The following is a 23,330-nucleotide window of genomic DNA, read 5'->3' on the forward strand; positions in this document are numbered from 1 at the left end:
CTATGTGACCCGCCCAGGCACAACCCGATACCAGGGGGCCTCATACATGAGGGCATATACACTACCGGTCAAAAGTTTTAGAACGCCTACTACACCTACTTTCAAGGGTTTTGCACACTCTTGACGTTCTCTCAACCAGCTTCACGTGGCAGTCACCTGGAATGCATTTAAATTAACAGGCGTGCCTTGTTAAAAGTTCATTTGTGGAATTTCTTTCCTTCTTAATGCATTTGAGCCAATCAGTTGTGTTGTGACAAGGTAGGGGTGGCCATACAGGAGATAGCCTTATTTGGTAAAATATTATTATGGCAAGAACAGCTCAAATAAGCAAAGGGAAACAACAGTCGATCATTACTTTAAGATATGAAGGTCAGTCATTCTGCAAAAACCATCAAGTGCTATGATGAAACTGGATCTCACGAGGACCGCCACAGGAATGGAAGACCCAGAGTTACCTCTGCTGCAGAGGATAAGTTCATTAGAGTTACCAGCCTCAGAAATTGCAGCCGAAATAAATGCTTCACACAGTTCAAGTAACACACATTTCAACATCAACTGTTCAGAGGAGACTGTGTGAATCAGGCCTTCATGGTTGAATTGCTGCAAATAAACCACTACTAAAGGGCACCAATAAGGAGAAGAGACTTGCTTGGGCCAAGAAACACGAGCAATGGACATTAGACCAGTGGAAATTTGTCCTTTGGTCTCGAGTCCAAATTGGAGATTTTGGTTCCAGCCGCCGTGTCTTTGTGAGATGCGGTGTGGGTGAACGGATGATTTCCGCATGTATATTTCCCAACGTAAAGCATGTGGGGGCGCTTTGCTGGTGACACTGTGTGATTTATTTAGAATTCAAGACACACTTAACCAGCATGGCTACCACAGCATTCTGCAGCGATACGCCATACCATCTGGTATGGGCTTAGTGGGACTATCATTTGTTTTTCAAAAGGACAATGACCCAACATTCCTCCAGGTTGTGTAAGGGCTATTTGACCAAGAAGAAGAGTGATGGAGTGCTGCATCAGATGACCTGGCCTCCACAATCCCCCGACCTCAACCCAATTGAGATGGTTTGGGATGAGTCGGACTGCAGAGTGAAGGAAAACCAGCCAACAAGTGCTCAGCATATGTGGGAACTCCTTCAAGACTGTTGGAAAAGCATTCCAGGTGAAGCTGTTTGAAAGAATGCCAGGAGTGTGCAAAGCTGTCATCAAGGCAAAGGGTGGCTATTTAAAGAATCTCAAATATAAAATCTATTTGATTTGTTTAACACTTTTTTTTGGTGAGGAGGGGGCTGAGAAAGAGAGAAACAGAGGAGGTCTTCTGGGGACAGCATGTCTTCTTTACTCTAAAGACAGCCTCTCAGATTTACATCAGGAGAACCATTGTTTTTTGGGGTTGATAAAATGATCAGGGATACATAAGAGGCTCGACGAGATTATGAATTAGACGAAAATGAATGAGACGTGACGGAGTCAAAAACAAATCAGTCTTTCAGTAGAAAATAATGACATTGTTGCGCTAGGATGTTCAGCTTCACAGTTCTACTCTAGCGCTTGACTAAAGCAGTCACTCAGCGAAACACCAGCATGAAGGGTGTTGATCAGAGACACACAGGCGGATGGATAGATACTGCGATGGAAAACGAGTGTGTGGTGTCATGGAGAGGAGAGGGAGGACTGTAACACACAGTAACTGTGGTTGATGGAAGGAACACACAGCTGTGTCCCCAACCCCCCCAATACTGTAGACTGTGTTCCAACTCCCTGTCACAACCTTCCCTACTCCCTGTCTCTCCACCCCTGTTCTTCACCACCTCACCCCTCCCCCTCTCTGTCTCACCTACTCCTTGAGCCCTCCCACCTCCCCCTTCACAACCTCACTCGTCTGTACTTTACCACGGTAGCACTGTCTCTCTATTCGTCCCTCCTGTCATCTGTTGTCAGTTGGAGGAAGAAAAAGGAGCTGGCTTCAGACGCCTTTCACGCTCTCTCACCATCTCTCACCCTTTGGCCCGCTGGTCTTTAACTGCAGCTCATGTTAGCCCTCAGAAGTCAAAAGACCCATTCACAGTTCTCACACACTCTCTCCAGCAATCATGCTTAGAGCTGAGACGGATATACTTGTCAGGGAGAGTCATAGGGAAGATGGGTCCAATGCTGAAAGATTGACGTAAATGCATGTTGGTTTGAAAGCAATATCTCTGACGGTGGACTAACAGCCAAAACATTTCTTCTACACTTGTTTGCCTCTTGAATGAAGAGATCAAGCAAAAAAATGACTTTTAAACTCTCTTTTTGAGTGTGGACCCTCGTATGCATGTGATGGTTTCAAAGTAATCCATTGTGTTGTTCTTTGTTTCAGCTCTTGTATGAGGAGTGGGCGAGTTACAGTGTATTTTACAAATACCAGCCTATCGGGCTAGTGAGGTGAGTTAAAGTTTCATATTCTGAAACTGAACTTGAAAGCTTAGATTGCTCTGTTCTTCCTCAATCTCTGTCTGATTAATGTCTGTTCAGATCGAAACGTCACAATATGTTTAAATCTAAATATTTTTAAAAAATATCAAAAATCGGAATGGAGAAAGTGTTGGACCTTACTTTCTAATGCAGCGTGTTGTTCATCATGCAGGAAGTACTTTATATGTGTTCTATTCTACTCTATTCTATTCAAAAGCTGAGATTGTTCTGTTCTTCCCATGCAGGAAGTACTTTGGGGAGAAGATAGGGCTGTACTTTGCTTGGCTGGGGCTGTACACCCAGATGCTGATCCCTGCTTCTCTAGTGGGAGTCATCGTGTTCCTGTACGGCTGTGCCACTGTAGACAACAACATTCCCAGGTTAGCAACATAAGGCCCCATACACAGCTTGTCAGAAAACCAAGGAAATAGTCATAGGTTCTATCCGGCAGAATCATAGGGCATGTCTACGTGAGGTTACGATTCACACAATTCATTCACTGTGTGCAAGGGGCCTAAGACCATTGAACTGATTGAAGGTAAACCAAACGGAAAGCCCATAAAGTGACCCCCGGAGACATAGCTCAAGTAGAGGTATGATCTCACGTCCTAATCAGACATCCAATTGAATCGCTTCAAACATTGTGACAGACAGCTTTAGGCTGTAGAGTGTTTAACAGTGGGATGGTGACACACAGTAGAGAGGAACTGTGCCATGGTGACTGACACGTGCACAACTTGAAGCCAGGCCAAAGATAGACCAAACGGACGATCTAAACGATTTATATTCAAAACTGAATTAAGACAAAGGTTTAACAGTTTATATTTATTACGGTAACGTATAGCAAACAGATAAACGATTTATGTGCAATAGTTTGAAAATACACTGAAACCCATCAATTCTGCGTTCATAGCCGTCACGTTGCTTCCCGCTCAGAATACCTGTCAAGCGCTGTACCTCTGTCTTGTCTTGTCCCTACCTTCCGGCTCGTCATTAACATCTTCAATCATCTTCACTTCCTGCTAGCATAAATAATGCAGTTTAGTAAAGTATTGACAAGATAGACCAGGTCACTTCCTGCTGCCTTAAGCTTAGTCTTGGTGTGTCAGTCCAGAACAATAAAAAGGAAACAAGGAAACGCGTTCCTCCGGAGACAGAAGACGTGATTTCTAACGACCAACATCTGGTTGATGTTGGAATAGACGACAAGGCGAGCTGAAGCTTCACCCCTGGCTAACGTCTCTCGTCTCAGTCAGGATAGTTCGACACTGCTCTCTGTGTCTCAATTCTGTGCCACTGGAGTTCACAGGAACTGAATACACTTGACTTAGCCTCGAGCTCCAGCGTTCTACTGTGTTGAGAGCCTGGCTCGTGGGACTAGACCTAACTAAACTACACAGTCCAGATCCCTGACATTATTGTGTAAATATTTTTCATCAATAGTCGCTTCAGCGAACTCTGGGCAGGTGTACATTCACCATATTTACAAGGATTTATTCAATACTCACTATAATATTATAATATATTAGATCTATAGAAGTCAAAAGTCCCAATAGCTTGCAGTGGTTCTCCTAGGATTTCTTTCAGCGGTGGTGGACAAGGTAGCGGAGGAGGGGGGTTGGATGTTGTAGAACGACTATGAGAAGGTCACTTCTGGTGATATTGTTTTAAAGACATTCTACTCCAAAATGCAGGAAAATGGAATTACTGTATGTTGACACCATCTGAAATATAACTAATGCGTGCCACTGCACTGTGCTCTGTTTGTTACAAGTATATGTTGTAACTTGTCACTGATCTTAAAGGGATAACGCAAGAGATAATGTTACATATAATCTTAAAGGGATAATGCAAGATTTTGGCAATTAAGCTATTTTATTACTTACCCAGAGTCATATGAACACATGGAGACCATTTGTATGTCTCTGTGTGCAGTTTGAGGAAGTTCAAGGTAGTTTTTGAGAACCATTGCTAACTAAAGTTAGCGCAATGACTGGAAGTCATTGTGCTAATTAGCAATTGCACTAATGCTAGTTAGCTACTTCCTTTGAACTGCATGTAGAGACATAAACGGTGTCCATGAGTATCCATTCTGAGTAAATAGAAAAAGGGATTAATTGCCAAAATATCGCACTATTCATTTAAACGAGCAATAAAGTATATATATGTAAAAAATGCAAATACATATTTTTGGGGGAGTGGCGGCAACGATTTAGCAGTGGCGGGCCACCGCTGCTAAAGGAATATAGGGGAAACACTGGCTTGACAGGCTGGCCTAATAACACTGGTGGTAGTGAGATGAAGAGGGCTGACTGTTTGTCTGTCCCCCCCCTCCCTCTACACCTCCTTCCCACCATCTTCCCTCTTTACAGCATGGAGATCTGCCACCCCAGGAACAACATCACCATGTGCCCGCTGTGTGACAGAGCCTGTAACTACTGGAAACTGAAGGAAGCCTGCGGGACGGCCCGGGCCAGCCACCTCTTTGACAACCCTGCCACCGTCTTCTTCTCCATCTTCATGGCCCTCTGGGGTAAGAGGCTGACGCTCGTCCACACAACATAACAGAACAGCACGACTTTATTTAACAGGGACAATAGTCAATAACCAACAACTCAGATGGTACTGTGAAGCCCGGCGATAGACTAGCATCCTGTCCAAGGGGTGTACTTGTACGTCAAGCTGCCGCACACTACAAAAACAGGAAATAGGCTATTGCCCAATGGGCCGTTCTTGCTTGGACAAGATGATACTAAAATGTAACAGTTCCGGACTTAGCTAGACAGTTCATTTTTAGCCGTCGTCCATCTCAACTTTTGTAATAATAAAAATGACACCGGCCATTTAGCAGATGTGTTTATCCAAAGTGTTCAAACATGGCGGTAGTTGTGTGCTTAGAGGGCACAGTCAGACGGACTGTTTCCTCTGTTCACTTCCCACCTGCGACTAACAGTACAGTGCATATGTGTTTAGTGTGTGTATGTGATCCCTGCAGGAAATGAACCCACGGCCTTGGCGTTGGCAGCGACTGAGCCACACAGGACCGCTCTAAACAATAGGACTGACTCCTTCTTCTCAGCTCCATCTATTTTCTTCTTCCAGATGTTTAGTCTCCCACTTGTCTTCTTTCTTTCTTTCCTCCGTTCATTTCCCGACCACCTGCATCCACTATTCTCTCTTTCTTTCGCTCCTTCCGGCTCTTTCCTCCATGACTGTCCAAGCAACACTAAGCCCTGTAGACTAGACTGCACAGTGTCTTACTAAGTGAATTAAGCCACATTCACTTTAAAAACGGGACTCTTTGGTGGTGCATTCCTGTGCTCTGTTCAGTGTCACGGTAACGCTGGGCCTGTGAGGCCTGAGACTGAAGGGAGGAAGCAATAGAATGGAGCACTGTATGAGGGCACAGGTACAGCCCTGGGATTTATTTGCTGTTTAATGTGTGTGTGTGTGTGTGTGTGTGTGTGTGTGTGTGTGTGTGTGTGTGTGTGTGTGTGTGTGTGTGTGTGTGTTATTTTCACTACTGGGCGTTATCATCTGGTGGTGATATGATAGGCGTGGATGAGGCTTTGTAGTATACAGCACAGTATACAATTCAAGTATTACAGTATGTTGTGTCGTTGTTGTCCAACGAGTGAAAGAGTGATGCAACTGGCGTCCCTCACTGTTGGAAGTAGGACGTTGTGCATTACCGATCTACTAGGGTTAAAGGTGCCGTTTCACACCAATTTAAGTAATTCAATGATACATATTTTTAAATAATTGTCTGTATGCCCTCCCTGCCTCTGTTGTCAGAGTCAATATTGTGACCAGAAATGTTTGGTTATCCACAAATGTACATACCAGCATCCCTAATGTAGTCAGATACCTGTACACATTGTCATACTCCACATAGGGGTTCTTTTTCATTCAATCACTCAACGTCAACTCTATGGGAAACAGTATAGTAGTGGCGTCTCGCTCATCCAGTCTCCTTCATCCAGGGTCACTCATCCAGTCTCGCTCATCCAGTCTCGCTCATCCAGTCTCCTTCATCCACGGTCACTCATCCAGTCTCCTTCATCCAGGGTCACTCATCCAGTCTCGCTCATCCAGTCTCACTCATCCAGTCTCGCTCATCCAGTCTCCTTCATCCAGTCTCGCTCATCCAGTCTCGCTCATCCAGTCTCGCGTATCCACTCTTGCCAAGACGCTTTCATGGATGAACATGATATGGATGAAATGTAGAACATGTTATCGCCCCAGGTGCCTGTCTGCATATAGACTGCCACCGTCCTTGCTGTTCCACTGGACTAGAAAATACCTACCATCAATCCATGTCATCTCCACACTGAATCACATTGAGTTAGCGACACGTTTAGCCCCTCATCCCACGCACGTGGCAATTGATCATTTTGCTCATTATAGATGTAATAATTGATCACTGCAATCTTAATTTTAGCACCTTTATTATGTCACACTAATTATCCTTCTAGTCTGGCTAAGGAACCATAATTGGACTGCCAGAGTCACTGATAATAACTAATACAAATATACCATTTAACAGACACTTTCATCCAAAATAACTTACAGTCCTGCATGCATACATTTTATGTATGGGTGGCCCCGGGAATTGAACCCATAACCTTGACAGTGCAAGCAGCATGTTCTACCAACTGAGCCATGCAGGACTCCCTTCCACATAATTTTCTGCATAATCTGCACAATGTTGAAAAAACTACTGAATAAAAATGAACGCTTTATGGAGATAGAATTACTTTAGATTTGCATCAAACTGTACAATCTGGGATTTGAAAAACATCAAAACAGCAGCCCCATCACTTTTTGGGGTATACAGCTGAGGGACGGAGGCTTTGGACGTGTAACCCTTCTCAAATTCATAGACAGCACTCTAGATGGAAGGACTGACAATCTTGTTGATATTGTGGATTATGTTCTTCCTGCGTTCAAGGGGCTCTCAGCGTAACTCTTAACCGCGTCGTGTTTCTGCAGCTGCCATGTTCATGGAGCACTGGAAGAGAAGGCAGATGCGTCTCAACTACGAATGGGATCTGACAGGCTTCGAGGAGGAGGAGGTGAGTGCTCTCCTGTTAGTGCCTTGCATTTCACTACTATTTGTTTGCGAATGGGAGCGCCATATTGTAGACTGACGGAATAACGCCGTGAGTTGTTGTTTGTTTCCAAAATACTGCTATTACCGCCCAGTAATATTTTCTCCACAAATAGTTAATTATTCATAATTCCATCACTAGCCATGGAAAGCGGAATAGAAGAGAAAATGTGGTATAACTACATTTCAGTTGTCTTGTCAGTGTTGTTTTATTTGGAGACAATAATAGTAACTGGCACAATAGACTGTGACATCATTTTTTTTTCTTCAAGTCCATTTTCAAAAAGATTTCAAGGTTGAGAGATTTTTGTAACTCTCTTGTCCTCCTCTTTCCCCCGTGGGTACCTACAGGAAGAGCTGAAGGTTTGGAACATTTCATTTTACACAAATATCCTTTTCCCCCTCGGTCACCATCTGGCTTTGCTACCCCTCACACTGGCTCTTCTTCTTCAGACTGTCCATAGACACCTTCACGCCCTCCTAAAGCACCCACAAACTACCACGACCCATTGAACCACTACTCCTTCTCTGAATGCCATCTAGGGTTACAAAATTCTGCTAACTTCCAACTGGGGTTGCTGTATAAAAGCTGGGAATTTTACAACCCTAATGGCCACTGCTTCTGGCCTGCTTACGGCACCTGAAACATCCTGTCTCCTTGCAGTCGGATGACAGGTCCAGCTCACCAGCCCACAATCTCCTGGCCTGGCCCAGTCCTCTCTCTGTCTCTCTCTGTCTCCCTGACCTGTCCCCCTCTGCAAAGATCCATGCTGCTCCAGACCAGCAGCAACTGCAGCCTTGTCTTTGTGATAATGTCCTACCCATCTCAGTAGAAATAGGTAGAACCTGACTGGGTACCAGCAACTGCAGACAACTGTAGTCTTTGAAAATCTTCTACCTACTTTATACTGTAGAACTTGACTTGACTTTATAACCTCACCTCGACGCCGGGTTTGTTGACCCAGTTGGACGGACAGTCACATCCTTAATGGCTGTATTAAATTCTGCACCTGATGGGAGAATTCTATGTATCCCAGTCAGTCCCCATACAGTGTTAAGTGCTTCTGCCTCTATTACATCCTTAGGACCACCCGAGAGCTGAGTACGAGCTCTGCGTCATGCAGAAGTCCCTGAAGAAAGAACACAAGACACAGAAGGTACTGATTGCTTATTCCTGGGTTTTTACTGTCATCCAACTTCTTCTGTAAATTGATTTGCAGTCTCTTCTTGACTCCTAATGTTTGGAAAAGTGTTTGCCTCTTACATAATGATTAATCCTCTCCTGTGGTAGATTGATGTGACACTCGTACCACACAGGTCTTAGAAGACTACAGTGAGATTGTGTGTCTTATAACAGTCTTTACGCCTTTACATGACTAGCGTGTGTTTTGTCTTGTCTTCTTTTACCCCTTTGTCCTGTGGTTTGTTGTGTTTGTGTCCTCTGACTGTATGAAGCCTACAGAGATAGCAGAAGAACCAACAAACAAATGGAAGCAAACAGTTCAATCTGCCATGGCTGGGCTTAAACTGGTACTTTTAGTGTCCTCGCCTCCTCCCACACCTATCCCACACACACTCTGTACTATTCTGTCCAACACAAGGCCAATCCCAGTCATCTCATACATAGACGTCGGTTGGTTCCTAGACAACACACACACACACACACACACACACACACACACACACACACACACACACACACACACACACACACACACACACACACACACACACACACACACACGCACACAAACGCACACACACACGCACACAAACACACACACACACACACACACACACACACACACACACACACACACACACACACACACACACACACACACACACACACACACACACACACACACACACACACACACACACACATACTTTGTATTAATTGAAATGGGCCAAATGGAGGTGTGTGTGGACTACTCACACACCTCCATTTAGCCTATTTCAATGAATAGAGAGAAACTGCTCTTTTGTCTGTAAAGCATGTTGATTGATGATTGCACATTTTCACAACAATTCCCAAGTAAAGTACAAATAGCGTATAAGGGTTACAGTAAGATGGGACTTGACATCTCTGTCCATTTGACCTAAACAGCACCCTCACTAAGACCCCCCTACCCCCCCACACACACACACGCACACATGCACTCTCTCTCTCTCTCTCTCTCTCTCTCTCTCTCACACACACACAAATGACCATGTACACACACACACACACACACACACACACACGCACATGCACACGCACACACATGCACATACACACACTCTGTCACCGTCTGTCAGAACCAGTGCACTTTCTTCTTTCTTGACTTTCTTGTTACTTTATTTGTTGTTGTTTGTTTCTGTGTAACTTGAATCTGAATTCTCCATAGCGATAGTGCTTGGATCTCCATAGCGATAGTGCTTGGATCTCCATAGTGATAGTGCTTGAATCTCCATAGCGATAGTGCTTGGATCGCCATAGTGATAGTGCTTGGATCGCCATAGTGATAGTGCTTGGATCGCCATAGTGATAGTGCCTGGTGCTTGGTGCATGTTGAAAATGTTCTGGTAATGAGATTGAGACTGTATGGTTTGTTTTCTTGTACTTCCATGGACAGCATGTTAGCATGTTCTGTTCCAAAATGGCTGCTGGAAGGTGCTGACCTCTTCATTGACTTGGCTCCGTCGAAAACGGCACCCCATTCCATATACTGTGCACTACTTTTGACCGATGCCGTAGGGCTTGTTACAGGCCTTTGGTCGAAAATAGTGCACTACTGTATGTAGGGAACAAGGTGCCATTTTAGACCCAGTCGTGTTCTGCCTGAGATTTGCTGCATAGAGAATGGAATGATGAGAACGATGAATGACTAAATGCTTGAAATATAGTGAATAAACTGTTGGAACACTGTCGTCTTGACTTCCAGGCTTGAATAATTCAGTATGAAGCGTTTATTTCGGGGTAATGGTTTGTCAGCATCAAAACACCAGCTTTTCTCCTCTCTCCTCTCCTCCTCCATCGCTGTTTGGATTCTTCTGCTGACTGGCTGTGATATTTCCCACATGCAAACAGTACCAGTACGCTTGGCTAGACCTTTATAGATCTTAATATTTTCTCCCCTCTTTTAGACTGAAAAAGAAAAGCTGACCTGCCGAGACCGCTTACCAGCATACATGACCAACATAGTCATGATGCTTCTGATGGTGAGTCCAACCCATTTAGCAAAGCACAACTGCCAAGAGGCATTTAAGATTGAACCACATGCATTGTACAGACTACTAATACTGTACATTGTTCATAAAAAAAAAACGTGTGCGTCAACATTGACATCATTTAGAATATTGAATAGCTCCCTGTGTGTTTATTCTATAGACTTACCGTTTCTTGTAGTGGCTGCAACTCAATCCCCTCTTTCCGGCGATATAAAGTTTGTGCCTATTCCATAACATGGGGCTTGTGAAAGCGGTATTTTTCTACACATGAGAGGATCCAGACAAGAAAATCGTCACAATCGTCTGTAAAACCTGAACAGTTTTGAGCTACAAACTAATATGTCACCGCCATCGACAGATGAGACTCTCATGAACAAGTCAGTGTTGGTGGTTTGGCTCTACGACATCCAAAAGCTTTACGGCAGTCGTCTGAACTCTCTGTTATGGATGTCCTCATTTCAAAGAGGTTTTCTCACAAAACCGACTCTCCAGACCGAACCGTTGGAGCTACAAACTAATATGTCACCAATATCGAAAGGGGAGACTCTCACAAAGGTGTCGGCTTCAGGGGAGTGGTCTGAAGGTAACACAGTACTGGGCTATAAAAATTGCAAAAAGTGTATAGGGGGTCAAATGTGCCACGAATAACGTGAGTAAACATGGGTCGAAACATTCTTTTTCCTACGTTTTCTTATATCTCTCAGATATGGGACAGACACTTTGAAACCTTATTCCTTGTGATTTATTTTCTGTCTGTCTGTTTTGCCATGCACAAATGTGTTATTCAATGTGTTTCTATGGACTATAGCAGTAAAGGTCAAATTTTCATCAAATATTTTGTATGTATATATTTTTATACCTACAGTGGTCCTAAAATTCTAAATCAAATGGATAAATTATGAATTTTATTACCATCTTAAAACAATTCCATACGTTAGCTTAGTAGATATTTTGATCTAAGGGCTTAGATCTACAATTCCTAAACTGTGTAACAGATGATACTGTACCTAAGCGTTTGACGGCACACTGGAAAAGATTCTCAAAACCAAACCTACCAGTATTGACCTTGTCGGGAGGCCTTATCCCTGTCACCTCTTTCCAGATCGGGGTGACCTTTGCTATAGTGTTCGGGGTCATCCTCTACCGGATCTCCATCACGGCAGCGCTGCACATGAGCAACAACCCCACGACGCGATCCAACGTCCGTCTGATGGTAAAAACCACCGCCGCAATCATCAACCTAGTGGTCATTCTGATCCTGGACGAGGTCTACGGAGCCGTCGCCCGCTGGCTCACTGTCCTTGGTACGTCTGACAACTTGTATAGAAGTAGGGCATGCACATCCAGTAACTAGCAAGTACAGTACATGGTATACAAAATCAAGTCATGGAAGAAAGATTCCCTATCTTTGCATGTCCTCGGGATGTCAGCCTGACAACCTAATTCCAATACTGTAATAATAATACATGCATATAGCACATTTAATGTGCTTTTAAAGACTGTTCCAAGCTATCAACAAGGCATTTTGGGTTCTATTTATCAGTGTCCTAGGTCGGTCTGACAACTTGTTTGAACAATTCCTCGGGCAAGACCCATTTACAGAAAGTAAAGTGTGCATTTTGCAGTGACAGTCTGCCAACTTCCTGATTAGCTGTGTCACCACTAGCAAGGATTTCTGTTGTTCATTTGTAACAACAGGCCAGTGTACTGCATCACCGTGCTACCTACTTTTCCAACTGAAAATAGCTCCAAAATGTACTTGCATCTAAGTGACAACAAACGTACCGTCATCTGGTGTGCTGAATGATCTAATCGATCAAATGAATTTGTAAAGCCCTTTCTTTTTTTTTTATCAGCAGATGTCACAAAGTGCTTATACAGAAACCCTCTAACACTCCGCTTTCTCTCTAGTCCTAGATCTGATCCTACTATACTCTTTCGTGTCACGTCTCGAGCAGCAGTGGTCTTCTAAGTTATTCACTAACGTCTGTACATCTCCTGCCTGTTTTCTCAGAGGTCCCAAAGACAGACAAGAGCTTTGAGGAGAGGTTGATATTCAAAACTTTCATCCTAAAGTTTGTGAATGCCTTCACCCCCATCATATACATAGCATTCTTCAGAGGCAGGTGAGTCCCCGCAGCTTCTCTCTCTCTACTCTCAATTGTTCTGTATGAGCTTGTAATGTGACGTGGTGGGACACAATGGGACGCTATGCAATGCTTTTCTGCTATGCTATGCTACGCTATCTTATGTCATGTCATGTTGTGCTATTTTAATGTCACAGTCTATGTCCGTGAGAGGTCGTAGAACTCCTCTCAGTGTTGCCTCTCCCAACTTCCTTCCTCCTGTCTCCTCATACAGGCTTGTTGGACGACCTGGAAGTTATCTGTATGTGTTTGAGTCGTACCGCATGGAAGAGGTTAAACACTTTTTCACTATCAACCCTCCTCTCAGTCTCTGAGCAAACTCTGCATCATGAACAGTAATTTAGAGAGTTTTGTTAAAGATTTACCGCATTATTTGCCATGTTATACAGGTATATTTCATTTTCATACGTTTTATCATATTGCATAGTGAAGTGTAATGTTATTAACAGCAGATGGCTACGAATTAAACCCTGTTAGTTAACCTAGGAACATAAATTCGGAGTTCACGTATTCAAGTGCTGCTCTCTTGAAGCTGTCAATCAAAGCTCACAACAGTGTCAGGCTGGGATTCAATCAAACACGGATAAACGACTACGATTGTCTCTCTTGAGCCGATGCGCAGTGTTTACAGTGAACTTCGACCTCTTTGAATGTCGGGGAAATTGCCTGTGGCTGTGAGGAAGTCGTAAATCTGGGTTGGTTTGAATCCCATCCTTAGTACTTGTCTTTTATCGTGTTAGTCTTTCTGTAATGGAAGTGTGTTACAGTACGGAAGGGTTTAACTAGTCTTTTTTCCCTCGGCAGTGTGCTCATGGCGGATGTCTGATGGAGTTGTGTATTCAGCTCAGTATTACCATGTTGGGAAAGCAACTCATCCAGAACAATTTGTTTGAAATCGGCATCCCGTGAGTACACACACAAGCGCACACGCCAGCCTCGTCACACACACCACAAAACAAAGTCTGCATATCTGACTTGCCTAGTTAAAAAAAGGTTCAATAAATTCTATAAATAAATATCAAAGATGCAAATGCCAGGCCCATAAGTAGTTTTCTATGCTGATCTGATCCCAAATCATGACTGTGTTCCTGTCCCTGTCCCTCCACTGGGACTATATTCCTGTGCCACTGCCTGCCGTTGGCTCTGACTGTAACTGTGTTCCTGTCTGTAACTGTGTCCCTGTCTGTAACTGTGTCCCTGTCTGTAACTGTGTCCCTGTCTGTAACTGTGTCCCTGTCTGTGACTGTGTCCCTGTCTGTAACTGTGCCCCTGTCTGTGACTGTGTCCCTGTCTGTAACTGCCCTATATGCTGTATGGCGTCTTATGATTGTGTTCCTTTGTGTGCAGGAAGCTGAAGAAGTTGATAAGGTACATCAAGTCTAAGAGAAGGTCCTTCCAGGAAGAGGAGAGGGAGAAGAAGTTACAGCGCTATGAGACGGACCACTTCCTAGAGCCCTTCGCAGGCCTCACGCCAGAGTACATGGAGATGAGTGAGTCTCTCTCTGTGTGGACGTGCACACGAGTATGCGTGCTTGCGAGCATGCGTGCGTGTGTGTGTATGTGTGCGTTGGTTGAACGCTCTGACACTGCTGGAGCTCCCTGTGAGACCTTCGGTAGCAGGACCAATCAGTCAGACAGACCCTATTCTCAAGTATTTGTTTTGAATATAGAATGTAGCCTTTAATTACATTCAATGCCATGCAAATCTTAATCTGGATATGCATGTCTTGTCTACATTGTCCAGTTTATTTAAAAATCCGTTTCTTTCTCTGCTTGTTTTCTCAATTTTTCATGCACCTTGGTTTGAAAGCAAGGTAACAACAGCATTTCTGATTCTTCTTTATGTTCCAATTGAGTTGTGAGGGAACTGTTGCCTGACCTCTAGGTGTGAGGTAACAAAACCCATTCTGCTGCTGCACTGTGACCCGGTACATGTTTTTAGTATGGCAGATATTTCACACTACACACCTCTGCTATGGAAATTCGAGTGGGCATTGGTCCGAAATAGCTGTACTGTACTGTGAAGAAGGTTCCATTCCCATGTTGAATTTTATTTTTATCACATACTAGTGGTACACTCTTAGAGAAAAGTATTTTTTCGGTTGTCCCCATAGAACTGTTTTTGGTTCCAGGTAGAACCCTTTTTTGTTCCAGGTAGAACTATTTTGGGTTCCATGTAGAACCCTCTGGGGAAAGGGTTCTATATAGAACCCAATAGGGTTCTACCTGGTACCAAAAGGGTTCTACCTGGAACCAAAAAGGGTTCTTCAGATGGTTATCCTAAGGGGACAGCCGGAGAACCCTTTCATGTTCTAGATAGCACCCTTTTTCTAAGTGCGTAGGACAATATCACTGTAATGCTTTAATACATGTTATCCTCAAAAGGTGATAACATGTGAAGGAGCACTGGCAGCACAATCCACAAGCTGGTTAGTTGGCACCTTCGTTCAAAGACAATTGTCACAGCAGGTGGAAGAAGGTCCCTTTCAAGGTCAGCAGAATGGTAGCATTCTAGGTAGACTATTTTGCAGTCGCATGACAGATCACGTAGCACCTGGATAGGTGTTTAACAAATCGGCTAACCACATCATATGATCTAGCAATCTGATGCCCGGGTGCCCGACTGAGCAGTCGATGACGTGCCACACAGCCATTGGCTGATGAGTGCAGTGTGACTGCAGTGTATTCGGCCTGGAACACTGTCACGTCAAAAGGAAGTGGCACAGTAAAAGTTGTGGAAACTGTGAGGACCGGGGTCTCTACTGAGTAAACTCAGGGTTTATTTCTGTTGGCCAGAGGACCAGTGAGACCCTGTGATGAATAAAACAAATAGCCTTGTTATTGTTGTTATGGAGATCTTTAGACGTAACCCCTGTCGTGAGAGAATTCTGATAGGCCTTCATGTTGGTTTAGAAACGATGGTCAATTAATTGCATCAAACAAGCAAAGCTTTTTAGTCTGTCACTGGCACTGATTTTGGCTCCAGCTTCAAACCGGCGGATGTGAATGGATTGATTAAAGAATTAGATGGAGATGGCTTTTATTTTGTATTGACTTGAATGCTGATGAAACCTCAGGTGGCTGGCTTTAGCAAATGTCAAAGATCGACGCAATTAATGGATGAGAGACCCACAGGCCTTTTTCCTCAGCTAGATAATTAGAGCCCATGTCTTTTGATTAGCTAGTAGAAGATTTGTATGACTTAAATATTTAACAGGGTATTGAATAATGTGTTGCAAAGGCTTTATGGGGGGGAAAAAATATGTGATTTTTTTTATTATTCAAATTCTGTATTTGGGTTTACTACTATTGTAAAGTAACATTGATTGAGTAGAATATAGAGTATTTAAGACAACATCATTTTTCCTGCACTGTAAGTACGGACAGTTTAGAGTAATTTAAAGTACTCAATAAAGCAATGTTCAAGTTTCAAGTGCAGTGAAAAGTCTTTCTTTCAAGTTGTAAACCTAAAAATGCAGAAATCAATAACAATGTAATACAAAAAATGACATAAAGTAAAACAAAAACACACAAGAAAGTAATGAAGTACACTATATGCAGGGTCAGTCAGTTCCAGTACCATATTTGAAGTGCAGGGTTACTGGAGGCATACTGGAGTGATAGAGGTCAATATGTGACTAGGCATCAGGATACATGATAAAGAGAGTAGCAGCAGCGTATATGATGGTTGTATGCGAGTGGGTGTGCGTGTGTGTAGAGTCACTTGTACAGTGCCTTCGGAAAGTATTCAGACCCCTTGACTTTTTCAAAATGTTGTTAGGTCACGGCCTTATTCTAAAATGGATTAAATTGTTTTATTCCCTCATCAATCTACACACAATACCCCATAATAACAAAGCAAAAACAGTTGTTAGAAATCTTTGCTAACGGCCTCCTGGGTGGCGCAGTGGTCTAGGGCACCGCAGTGCTAGCTGTGCTACCAGAGACTCTGGGTTCGCGCCCAGGCTCTGTCGCAGCCGGCCGCGACAGGGAGGTCCGTTGGGCGACACACAATTGGCCTAGCGTAGTCCGGGTTAGGGAGGGTTTGGCCGGTAGGGATATCCTTGTCTCATCGCGCACTAGCGACTCCTGTGTCAGGCCGGGTGCAGTGCATGCTAACCAGGTCGCCAGGTGCATGGTGTTTCCTCTGACACATTGGTGCGGCTGGCTTCCGGGTTGAATGAGCACTGTGTTAAGAAGCAGTGCGGCTTGGTTGGGTTGTGTTTCGGAGGATGCATGGCTTTCGACCTTTGTCTCTCCCGAGCCCGTACGGGAGTTGTAGCGATGAGACAAGATAGTAACTACTAACAATTGGATACCATGAAATTGGGGAGAAAATGGGGTAAAAAAATGAATAAAAAATGAAAGAAATGTTTGCTAATTTATAAAAAATAACAAAAGTATTCAGACCCGTTGCTCAGTACTTTGTTTAAGCACATATGGCAGTGATTACAGCCTTGAGTCTTCTTGGGTATGACGCTACAAGCTTGGCACACCTATATTTGGTGAATTTCTCCCATTCTTCTCTTCAGATCCTCTCAAGCTTTGTCAGGTTGGATGGGGAGCGTTGCTGCACAGCTATTTTCAGGTCTCTCCAGAGATGTTCGATCGGGTTCAAGTCCGGGCTCTGGCTGGGCCACTCAAGGACATTCAGAGACTTGTCCTGAAGTCACTCCTGCGTTGTCTTGGCTGTGTGCTAGGGTCGTTGTCCCATCTCCACAGAGGAACTCTAGAGCTCTGTCAGAGTGACCATCGGGTTCTTGGTCACCTCCCTGACCAAGGACCTTTATCCCCAGATTGCTCAATTTGGCTGGGCGGCCAGCTCTAGGAAGAGTCTTGGTGGTTCCAAAGTTCTTCCTTTTATGAAGGATGGAGACCACTGTGTTCTTGGGGACCTTCAATGCTGCAGAATTTTTGTGGTAACCTTCCCCAAATCTGTGCCTCCACACAATCCTATCTCAGAGCTCTACGTACAATTCCTTCGACCTTATGGCTTGGTTTTTGCTCTGACATGCACTGTCAACTGTGGGACCTTATAAAGACAGTTGTGTGCCTTTCCAAATCATGTCCAATCAATTGAATTGACCACAGGTGGACTCCAATCAAGTTGTAGAAACATCTCAAGGATGATCAATGGAAACAGGATGCACCTGAGCTCAATTTCGAGTCTCATAGCAAAGGGTCTGAATAATTATGTAAATAAGGTATTTCTGTTTTTGATTTTTAATACATTTGCAAAAATGTCTTAAAACCTGTTTTTGCTTTGTCATTATGGGGTATTGTGTGAAGAATGCTGAGGGTTAAAAAATATATATATATTTCAGAATAAGGCTATAATGTAACAAAATGTGGAAAAAGTCAAGTGTTTTCAATACTTTCCAAATGCACTTGATGCTCATGTTCATTGAGTGAAACAAGAAGATCTGGAGCAGCAAGATACAGTATCAAAAGAAACATACTTCCTCATCGTGTGGGAGTTAGACGAATATTGTTTTATTCATCCTGGAAACTCGTTACCGTTTTATAATTGAATTGCTCCTAAGCTAAGCACATAACTAATTGAATGAATTACTTCCTTCCTCTGTACCAAACCTACACCCTGGGCCTTCTCCTCCACGACAGACAGCAGTGTTTTATGCAGATCCTCCTGTTGGCACACACCTCTGCCAGACCCTCCATCAGGCTCTTTTCACCGTGATGTGTCGTTTGTCTTCTGTCCCGTAGTTTAGTCAACATGGCCCTGGTCCTGTGGCCCTCATCTTGCTTTGCCTGTCTTCTTCTCTCTCTTTCTCAAGTGTCTCGATTGCTCCATCTTTCTCTCTATCTCTCTCTCTCAACTGTCTCGATGCTCCATCTCTCTCTCTGTGTCTTTCTCTCTTTCGCTATCTACAGATCTTATTTTGATAACCCTGTAGCAGGAGAACTTTCCTGCAATACAGGAAATGTAAAATGTGTAGTGTATTTGAGGTTTAAAAAGGCTTCTGAAGTTTGTAATTTCCATTTAGAAATTTCAGACTTGATTTTCCCTTTACAGAAAAATGTTTCAACCCTTACCAAAATGCCCATTAATTATAATCTACATAATAAGTAACATTTCCTGTTGATGCAAGATTATTTTCCTGCTGTAGCAAACTGGTTCAAATTAAGATCCCACATCTGTATCTCTCAGATTATCATATATTTGCAAATCATAGAGGACTGTTTAGACAGACATACATTGTTTGTTCTCTGTCTGCTCTCTGTACTCTTGAGAATGTCTTAAACAACAGAAGACCCCAGTTACAGGGCTTTTTAACTTACGTCACTCTCAGAAGAGGCAGTGACTCTCAGTTAATGCCTGGTGAGTAGGTCTCAGAGAGTTTAAGACTTAACTTCATTTTCATGGCATCGCATATATTTCACGCTCCCACATTATGGGTATTAAGGGATTGTAAGAGGAATGTTCTTATCCAATGTTCCTAACCTGCAGGCATAGGCCTATTAGTCCAAACCTTCACCAGGCACACCCAAGTTCCACACATTTATTATAGGAGTTGTCAATATTTCACAAAATGCTGCACCTTGTGGTGTTAGATTTCCCCTAGCATGGCTTTTGAAGAGCACCTGCTTCTCAAACACAACTGAGAACTCTGTGTGTGTGTGTGTGTGTGTGTGTGTGTGTGTGTGTGTGTGTGTGTGTGTGTGTGTGTGTGTGTGTGTGTGTGTGTGTGTGTGTGTGTGTGTGTGTGTGTGTGTGTGTGTGTGTGTGTGGCTAGAGAGAGAGAGAGAGAGAGAACATTTAACCGTGAAAACACTACAATTAGCAAAAGACCCTGCATGATTGAATGCAAAACCTGTCTGAAGTGTACTACTGAGGTTGTGGTGGGACATTACAGAGTACTAGGGGTAGAGGGGTAGTACTGGGGTTATGAGAGAGTCACATTCTGGGCTTGGTCATGCGTTGGCTCCATGTCAGTAGAGATTACAGCCTGGGTCTCTGGTCCGATCAGCTTTCCTCTGGCCTGCGTCCCTGTCTGCCCCCTCCCAGGTCCCAGCGTGCTCCCTCTTGTCCCCATCCCTTTTCCATCCCCTCACTGTCTCTTCTCCATGGTAACTGCCCCTCCCTCGTCCCTGACTTGTCCCCGCCTCTCCCTGCCCCTCACCTTCTCCTCCCCCTCCCATGTCCATGCCCCTTCCTTCACCGTGTCCTCTCTCTGCAAGACCCATGAAGAGTCTCCCTGTTCTGTTCTCTAGTCTGGTCCACTCCCATAATTATTTTCAGCTGCTTCAGTAAGTTAACCACTTAGGAGGATGATGTTGCTTTGAATTACCTAAAGGTCAAAGTTGTTACTACGTAACAAATATTCTTATTTAGTTTATTTATATATTTACAAGGGTCATTCAAGTGTTTCTTGTTATCCTACACGTGTTGAGGGAAGAAACCTTGAACATGAGCATGTTTCAGTGCTAGCTGCAGTGTGATGTGAGGTTCAGATAATCTCTTTTGATTGATTTGTTTAGTCTTGTATAACTAGGCCACTCAGGAACGTTCAATGTCATCTTGGTACTGTAAGCAACTCCAGTGTGTTGTGTTTTAGGTTATTGTCCTGATAAAAGGTGAATTTGTCTCTAAGGAAAGCAGACTGAACCAGGGTTTCCTTTTCTTAGCTCTATTCCATTTATTTAAATAAAATAAAAACTCCCTAATTCTTGCTGATGACAAGCATACTCATAACATGATGCAGCCACCATCATACCTCAAAATATGAAGAGTGGTTGTCAGTGATGTGTTGTTTTGGATTTGATCCAAACACAAGGCTTTGTATTCAGGACATAAAGTTCATTTCTTTCCCACATTTTTTGCAGTTTTACTTTGTTGGAAACAGGATGCATGTTTTGGAAGATTTGTATTCTATACAGGTTTCCTTCTTTTGATGCTGTCAATTAGGTTAGTATTGTGGAGTGACTAAAATGCTGTTGATCCATCCTCAGTTTTCTCCTATCACAGCCATTAAACTCAGTAACTGTTTTAAAGTCACCATTGGCCTCATAGTGAAATTCCTGAGAAGTTTCCTTCCTCTGCGGCAACTGAGTTGCATCTTTGTAACATCTTTGTTGTGACTGGGTGTATTGATACACCATCCAAAATGTAATTAGTAACTTCACCATGCTCAAAGGGATATACAATGTCTGCTTTTTCTTTACCCATCTACCAATAGGTGCCATTATTTGCAAGGCATTGGAAAATCTCCCTGGTCTTTGTGGTTGAATCTGTGCTTGAAGTTCACTGCTCGACTGAGGGACCTTACAGATAATTGTGTGTGTGGTGTACAGAGATATGAGGTAGTCATTCAAAAATGATGTTAAAACACTACTATTGCACATGGAGTGAGTCCATGCAACTTATTATGTGATTTATTAAGAACATATTTACTCCTCAACTTGTTTGGGCTTTCCATAACGAAGTGGTTGAATACTTAATGACTCAAGACATTTCAGCTTTACATTTTTTATCTATTTGTAAAAATGTCTAAAAACATAATTCCACTTTAACATTATAGGTTATTGTGTGTAGGCCAGTGACACACAATCTCAATTGAATCCATTTTAAATTCAGGCTGTAACATAACAAAATGTGGAAAAAGTCAAGGAGTGTGAATACTTTCTGAAGGCGATGTATATCTGTGTCCTTGCAGTAATCCAGTTTGGGTTTGTGACCCTGTTCGTGGCGTCGTTTCCACTGGCCCCACTGTTCGCCCTGCTCAACAACATCATCGAGATACGCCTGGATGCCAAGAAGTTTGTGGCTGAGCTCAGGAGGCCGGTCGCTGCGAGGGCAAAAGACATTGGTGGGTTTACAGTTCAAACTCTGTCTGCACACAGGTTCTTTTTTATTACACTCCTACATTGATTCCTTTCACAATAATACACGTAATATTGAAGTCACTCCAATACAAGTGATTTACAAAGAAGAAAAAAAACACTCGTTATCTTTGGGATTCTTCGGGCCCTCAGATTCTTTGCTTTTTTACTGTATTTATTATTTATCAATGATTTGTATGCACTTTTTGCACTAGTATGCACTGCTATAGTAAATAGTATGAAAAATAGTTCATTGCTGATTTCATTTTACAATTGTTTTTAATCGATTACAGAGTTTAATAGTGACATATACAGGGTTGCAGATGTAATTACAGGGTACAGTGAAATTATTGTGCTCCTAGCTCCAACAATGCAGGACAATGTTAAATAAAACAATACAAATATAATAAAAATAGATCAAAATAAAAAGAATAATATATACATATTAACAACTGTGGCAATGATAAATATCCATTGGGGTGGTTGCAGGGTAAATGTCTGGGGGGAGGGGGGGGGGCAGGAGAGGGATAGGGGTGGCTATTCAGCAGCCTGATGGTCTGGGGGTAGAAGCTATTAGCCAGTCTTACAGTTTTTGCCATGATGCTACTCTACTGCCCGCATCTGAGTGATGGAAATGGGGAGAACAGGCCAAGGCTCAGGTGGCTGGGGTCCCTGATTGTCTTCTTGGGCTTCCTGATACACCTGGTGTTGTAGGTGTCCTGGAGGGCAGGCGGTGTGCTCCGAAAGGTACGTTTTGCTGAGCGTACCACCCTCTGTAGCTCCTTGGGGTCCGCGGCAGTAGAGTTGGCGTACCAGGCTGTGATTCAGCCCGACAGTATGCTTTCGACGGTGCTCTGGTAGAACACTGTCAGGGCCCTCGGAACAGGCCGAATTTCTTCAGCTTCCTGAGGTTGAAAAGTCGCTGTCGTGCCTTCTTCAAGTTGCTGTCGTGCCTGCCATGTGGTTCGACCGTTTCAGCTCCTTGGAGATGAGTACGCCGAGAACCTTTACATTTTTGACTGTCTCCACGGCGACTCCATTGATGTGGATGGGGGTGTGCCCAGCCTGGTTCCTCCTGAAGTCCACAATCAGCTCCTTTGTTTTCCTGACGTTGAGGGAGAGGATGTTGACCTGGCACCACGCCGTCAGAGTGCCTACCTCCTCCCTGTAGGCCGTCTCGTTATTGTTGGTATTTGGGCCTACTACTATCGTGTCATCAGCGAATTGTGTGAGGCCACGCAGTTGTGGGTATACAGGGTGTACAGGATGGAACTAAGGACGCACCGTTGTTGGGCCATCATGTTGAGAATCAGTGTCGAGGAGGTAATATTGGCTACCTTCACCACCCAGGGGGCGGCCCATCAAGAAGTCCAGGACCCAGTTGCATAGGGAGGAATTCAATCCCAGGGCTATGAGGTTTGTGGTGAGCTTAGAGGCCACTATGGTATTGAAGGCCGAGCTGTAGACGATGAACAGCATCCTCACATATGCGTTCCTTTTGTCCAGGTAGGTGAGGGCAGTGCCAATGGCGATTGCATGGTACGTGGATCTGTCAGG

General features: G+C 43.7%; 1 protein-coding gene across 3 annotated transcripts in view; it reads left to right on the forward strand.

Moving 5' to 3' along the window:
* Nucleotides 1-23,330, forward strand: part of LOC120054164 (anoctamin-1-like) — a 68,287-nt gene that overhangs the window by 35,703 nt on the left and 9,254 nt on the right. For 2 of the 3 annotated variants that reach the window (XM_039001603.1, XM_039001602.1), the window contains exons 9-21: nt 2,368-2,432; nt 2,708-2,842; nt 4,835-4,995; nt 7,455-7,537; nt 7,924-7,935; nt 8,658-8,729; nt 10,702-10,776; nt 11,888-12,089; nt 12,800-12,911; nt 13,147-13,204; nt 13,737-13,837; nt 14,280-14,422; nt 21,608-21,760. In XM_039001603.1, the coding sequence (XP_038857531.1) occupies nt 2,368-2,432; nt 2,708-2,842; nt 4,835-4,995; nt 7,455-7,537; nt 7,924-7,935; nt 8,658-8,729; nt 10,702-10,776; nt 11,888-12,089; nt 12,800-12,911; nt 13,147-13,204; nt 13,737-13,837; nt 14,280-14,422; nt 21,608-21,760 (1,372 nt within the window). Of the gene's footprint in view, nt 1-2,367; nt 2,433-2,707; nt 2,843-4,834; nt 4,996-7,454; nt 7,538-7,923; nt 7,936-8,657; nt 8,730-9,027; nt 9,103-10,701; nt 10,777-11,887; nt 12,090-12,799; nt 12,912-13,146; nt 13,205-13,736; nt 13,838-14,279; nt 14,423-21,607; nt 21,761-23,330 lie in introns of all 3 variants that reach the window. The other variant, XM_039001601.1, reaches the window with a different exon arrangement.

Source organism: Salvelinus namaycush, chromosome 9, assembly GCF_016432855.1.
Source record: "Salvelinus namaycush isolate Seneca chromosome 9, SaNama_1.0, whole genome shotgun sequence".
Classification (NCBI taxonomy): Eukaryota; Metazoa; Chordata; class Actinopteri; order Salmoniformes; family Salmonidae; genus Salvelinus; species Salvelinus namaycush.